Source organism: Oncorhynchus kisutch, linkage group LG9, assembly GCF_002021735.2.
Source record: "Oncorhynchus kisutch isolate 150728-3 linkage group LG9, Okis_V2, whole genome shotgun sequence".
Taxonomy (NCBI): domain Eukaryota; kingdom Metazoa; phylum Chordata; class Actinopteri; order Salmoniformes; family Salmonidae; genus Oncorhynchus; species Oncorhynchus kisutch.
The window spans coordinates 24,947,432-24,952,874 of NC_034182.2; the positions used below are offsets into that span (position 1 = coordinate 24,947,432).

General features: G+C 45.8%; 1 protein-coding gene across 2 annotated transcripts; it reads left to right on the forward strand.

Annotated features, from left to right (window-relative positions):
• The first annotated feature begins 1,528 nt into the window (after window positions 1-1,528).
• On the forward strand, window positions 1,529-5,427 carry LOC109896963 (zinc fingers and homeoboxes protein 3). 2 transcript variants are annotated; one of them, XM_020491438.2, is made up of 4 exons: window positions 1,529-2,160; window positions 2,538-2,622; window positions 2,716-3,008; window positions 3,196-5,426. In XM_020491438.2, the coding sequence occupies exons 2-4, from the start codon at window positions 2,547-2,549 to the stop codon at window positions 4,492-4,494; spliced, it is 1,668 nt and encodes a 555-aa protein (XP_020347027.1). In that variant the 5' UTR covers window positions 1,529-2,160; window positions 2,538-2,546; the 3' UTR covers window positions 4,495-5,426. The 2 variants fall into 2 exon arrangements, with proteins under 2 accessions (XP_020347027.1, XP_031688088.1); XM_031832228.1 differs by having other exon boundaries at window positions 1,529-2,622; window positions 3,196-5,427.
• Window positions 5,428-5,443: the final 16 nt, after the last annotated feature.

Sequence of the window (5,443 nt, forward strand, 5' to 3'; positions counted from 1 at the left end):
AGAGACCTATGACGACAACATAGCATGGCAGCACAATAGTCGGGATCCAAACTGAATTCAATACATTTAAGATATTGCCTAGACAAGCTCACAGAATTCCTCTATATACGGCATACCGATAACCCTCTCACACTTGCACATGGGACCTTGGTGAGACTCACTCATTAGATTTTGGTGGTGGTAAGACTGCTGTTGAAAGTGATAGACCTCTCCACATGGGCATCCCCACTGCTGCTCTCCATACTGTCTGGCAATGGCTGGGTCACCTCCTGAGAACATGTTACTCTGGCGAATGGTGCTTGTTTTAATAAAGTTAGGTCAAAGCCTAAAAGGCTAGGGACGGCTTTGACTGCATGTGCTGGTATGGATGTGGGCACTCAGACCCGCAAGCCACTGAGGGCCCTCATGAAGACTACAGATTTGTGGCCCCCACCCCTATCCAAGTTGGCATCCCTGATTTAGGGATGGCGGCAAGATCACATAATGATAGTATTCTACATAACATACCCAAATATACTGTAGTAATAGCATAGTATAACATTACTGGAAGACAAAAAACACCACCAAATTTCTTAGGAGGTTTTAGGATGATTGTGCACATGGTCACATGCTTCTCTCATGTGGCCAAAACTCAACAGCATCTCAAGAAGAGCTAAATCAGGGATGCCAACTTGGATAGGGGTGGGGGCCACAAAAAATCTGTAGTCTTCATTAGGGTCCTCAGTGGCTTGCGGGTCTGAGTACCCACATCCATACCAGCACATGCAGTCAAAGCCGTCCCTAGCCTTTTTAAGGGCCCTAAGTGAAAACTTGAAGAATTATCATTCACGGTGGACAGTGGGAAATGTGAACGGACTCGAGGTTGGATGACTACCAAAATGTGCGTAAAGTAGTGGTAAAAGAACGTGATTCGAATCTTCAGCTCCAATGTATCATTAACACAGCAACAGTCATAGGCCATGTTCGAGAGGCTCAAACCCGCAATGCATCATGGGTAAATTGTGACTGACCGATCTTCAAATAATGAGTCGTTTTGATAAAAGGTGCTTTGTAGAGCAGTCGCCTGCAGTCATTTTGATCCACTTAAATATGGCCAATATTGTCTAACCCCTGTCCATTTCTATCATTTATCTTCTTAAAATTGTATTTTCAACCTAATCCTAACCACACTGCTAACCTTATGTATAACACACATATTTTATACCTTTTGTACCAAATTTAGACTTTGTGGCTGTGGAATTGGTCAGTGCCATCCTGAATTCTTGAGACATAGCTACACCATTGAAGTTGACATTTTAAATGGTTAAAGTAAGAGTTAGGTAAGGGTTATTGTTTATGTCGTTTTTTTAAGTCTCTGTACTTTACCATTTATATTTTTGACAACTTTTACTTTTATTCCACAACATTCCTAAAGAAAATAATGTACTTTCTACTCCATAAATGTTCACTGACATCCAAAAGTACTCGTTACATTTCATATGCTTAGCAGGACAGGAAAATGCTCAAATTCGAGCACTTGTCAAGAGAACATCCCTGGTCATCCATACTGCCTCTGATCTGGCGGACTCACTAAACACAAGTGCTTCGTTTGTAAATTGTGTTGGAGTGTGCCACTGGCTAGCCATAAATTTAAATAACAAATACATCGTGCCGTCTGGTTTGCCTAATATAAGAAATGTTGGATGATTCATACTTTTACTTTTGATACTGAAAGTAACGTTATATTTTAGCAATGACATTTAAAACCAAATACTTTTGAACTTTTACTCAACTAGTATTTTACTGTGTGACTTTCATTTTTACATGATTCATTAAGGTACAGTATCTTTACTTTTACTCGTATGAAGATTGGGTACTTTTTCCACCACTGTATCTAGTGGAAACCGGGAGAAAGAGACCCAGGGCATAAATGAATGGAACTCATGTTAGATGTACAACATAGCCAACAGGGGGAGACAAAGTGCGAGTTTACATGTAAACCTGAATCCATCCATCCTTTAATCAAAAATAATAATCGGTGGCATGTAGCTAGGGTTGACGCTTAAATTTAGCTAGCTATGTGGTCATGGATACGGTGCCAATGTTATGAGAAACAACAGTGAAGCACAGCAAACTAACGTTAGCTAGCCATACTGCGAGTTCGTTTAATGGTATCTATTGGTAAGTACTGTTAGATAAATATTTGTTGTTGGGATGATAACAGTAATAAGTAGCGCTAGTTAGCTAACTATGAATCCCAGTTAGCTATAGTAGCTAGCAAATAGTTAGCAAGCTAGCATTGTTGGTTAACAGTAGCAAGTACTGTAGCTTACATTGCATTGCACACACCCAGTGGTTAGCACGCTGACGCATGACACGCACACATGCACGGAATACATGACAATGACCAAAACACTTGGATGGAAGTGTAGCTAGCTAATTTGTCCAAAGCAGTTCTAACTATAGTAGCAAACTAGCTAGCCAACTTTGTTGTTTAAATTATGAAAAGAATATGCAAAAAGGTAGGAGTTTTTAAATTATATATCTATTACCATAAGAGTGCTGTGATGACCAGAACAAAGCAGACAGCAGAGCTGGACAAGCATCCGGATCCAGCTGCAGCTGCTAAGCTCACAGAGAAGAGTGAGTGAGCTCCAGCCCTAACATCAGCTACACCTATACCACAACCACAGTACCCAGCCTCCATCCCTGACCAAACTCCCTTCCCTCCCGTAGGCCCCGCTGACAGCAGCAAGGGGGGCACAGGGATCATGTCCCCCAAAAGTCAGGGGAGGGCAGGCACAGCATCCCCCTACAATCTGGCTCCGGCTCCCTTCGGCCTCAACCAGAACCACGTGGTGTGTCTGCCTCTGGTCTCCGAGCACCTGAAGCTCCTGTGGGCGTGCTCAGACCAGACCCAGGAACTGGACGGCGTGACTTATCTCATAGAGGCCTTCAACGTGTTCCCATACCCGACCCTGGGGGAGACGGCATCGCTCGCCCAGAGCTGCTCTCTGCATCTGGACCAGGTATAGTCCCCTGTACAGTCCCCAGTCCTCTTGCCCTGATACATGGTTGTCCACTTCTAGTTGACATCTACATAGCATGGGGAAACTACCAACACATGGTCCTTGCTCACCTTCTTTCCTTTAGTCATTAGGAGTCAGCAGCACATGTCTTGTGAAAACAACCAATCTTATCCTGTCCTTATCTTAGGTCAGAGTGTGGTTTATGGTCCAGCGGCTCCGCTATGGGATCAGCTGGGATGCAGAAGAGATCTGTATGGCACGGTGCAAGATGTGCGGACCAAACCAGGCGAAGGACAAAAAAGAGAAAGAGGAGGTATTGCCTCCCCTCAGTAAGGAGGATGATGGGAGAAACAGGATCGAACATTCACCTGTCTCCACCTCCAATCAGCTTAGCAGCCTGTCCTTCGAGTCCTCGTCACCCGTTCCTCAAAAAAGCCATAAACACCACCTTGTTGTTGCACCCAATAACTCCAATCTGCAACACCCTTCTCCTCCACTCCCTCTGTGCTTAGTGGCGCCCCCCACAACCACAGGGCAAACCCTCGAAGCCCCCAACAAACCCCAGAGGCACTGTCAGGATTTTCATTCAGAGCTGTGGCGGAGCTTCGGCCGCAACACAAATCCCCCGAAGGAGGAGCTCCAGCGTCTGCAGGCCCTCACCAGGCTCCACATGAAGTACATCCGCAAGTGGTTCTGCAACCGGCGTTTCTTGCTCCATCACCGCGTCAAGGCCGACCCAGAGTCTGAAGAGAACGGCCAGTCACAGTCCAACGACCTCCTGTCGTCACAGACACAGCTTATTCAGCGTCTGACACAACCACCACCGCCAACTGACAGCAGGGTCAGACCATCACCGGCAAAGAAAAGGGTCTGTCAAGTAGATGATGTCGACTTCCTAAGCAGGAGCCGCAATGGTAACCCTGTCCATGGCAACCCCGCTAACACCCCCCACCAGATTAGGTCAAACTTGAAGGTGAAGGAAAAAGAGAAAGAACCAGCGGACGTACAGAAGAAGAAGACGGGAGCAGCAGACAAAGAGAAAACGGCCAGAGCTGGAGCTAAGAGATGGACAAAGAACGTCAAGAAGGAACTGAAGGAGGAGCGGAAAGCGGTGGGGATCACCAAATTCATCGATGACGACGGAGAAGAACAAGTTCTCAAAATGGGCCCGTGGCCGAAGAACAAGACAATAGCTCAGCTGGAGCTCCTGAGACACTTCTTCCTCACCTGCCAGTGGCCCACCAAAGGGGACTACACGCAGCTGCAGCAGCAGACAGGCCTCTCGCGGAAGGCTCTCACCCAGTGGTTCGGAGACACCCGCTACTACGTCAAGAAGGGCATGGAACGCTGGATGAGTGGGGAAGAGCACCAGAAGGTCCTGGCGCAGATTAGGGGGAAGCAGAGGCAACGGCAGAGGGACTGGTTGATGACTGAGGAAACCGGTCCATCAGGGTCCTCCTCCGTGCCGGCTTTTGCTTTACCGTGACTCATAGTGCTAATGGGGAGGCTGGCAGGGAGGAGGATGGAGCTGGGACTTTGAGACCTATGAATGGCGTGAAGCTGGAGTGACCGCTGAGAGACTTGGGGTACTCAATAGTATAAAAAGGCTTCTTCTCCTTTGTGCTCTCTCCTCTAGGAGCACTGATCCAGCATGGCCTAACAGGTGAAATGTTATTTGTTGAAACTTGAAATCTGAAACTCACCTGTCTGCAGTGATGGAAAAGGAAGCGGAGTAGAGTCACACCCCTGCTGTAATGCTGGAGAGGCCTGGAGGGTGCTGAAAAGGGCTACATATTAGGAATTGTCACGAATGAGACAGCATTCTGTTTTTATGTTACAAGTTGTTGATTATGTTTATGATGTTCTAGTCTACTTTAGTTGTAGCACTATTGAGACTGGCACTTCCTGTTCAGTTATTCATTCAAATGGCAATTCATCTTTCAAGTTCTATCACAATTTTATGCTGGGAAGTTTCTATGACATTGCATTGATGTTCCTTGTTTGATATGTTCAGAGTGTAAAGAATTAGGGAAACTACCAGACCTGCGACAACCTATGTCCTTGGGTGCGTCCCAATAATCTCTCCTTCCTCCTGAAGTGTGCACTTGCGCATTCATTTCTCCCCATAAAGTTAAAATCATTGGAGTGATGTAGACATGGGCTAGGGGGGAGTCCATTAAGGGAATTGAACAAGTGCACACTTTGGGAGAACAGAGATTATTGGGACATACCTTAAGGTGTGGTCTTATTGGTAGTAAGAAAGTAGATCATTTATTTTGATTTCAGAGCTAGTATGTGGAGTCGTATCTGGTTCTTTGTGTGGTGAACAGGTTTCTTCCCTTTTGTGAATAAAAATAACTGTTCTCCTTGTTCTGCAATTGGGTATCTTTTATATTTTGGATCATGAACCTCTACGTTGTTGACAGGTGACCATC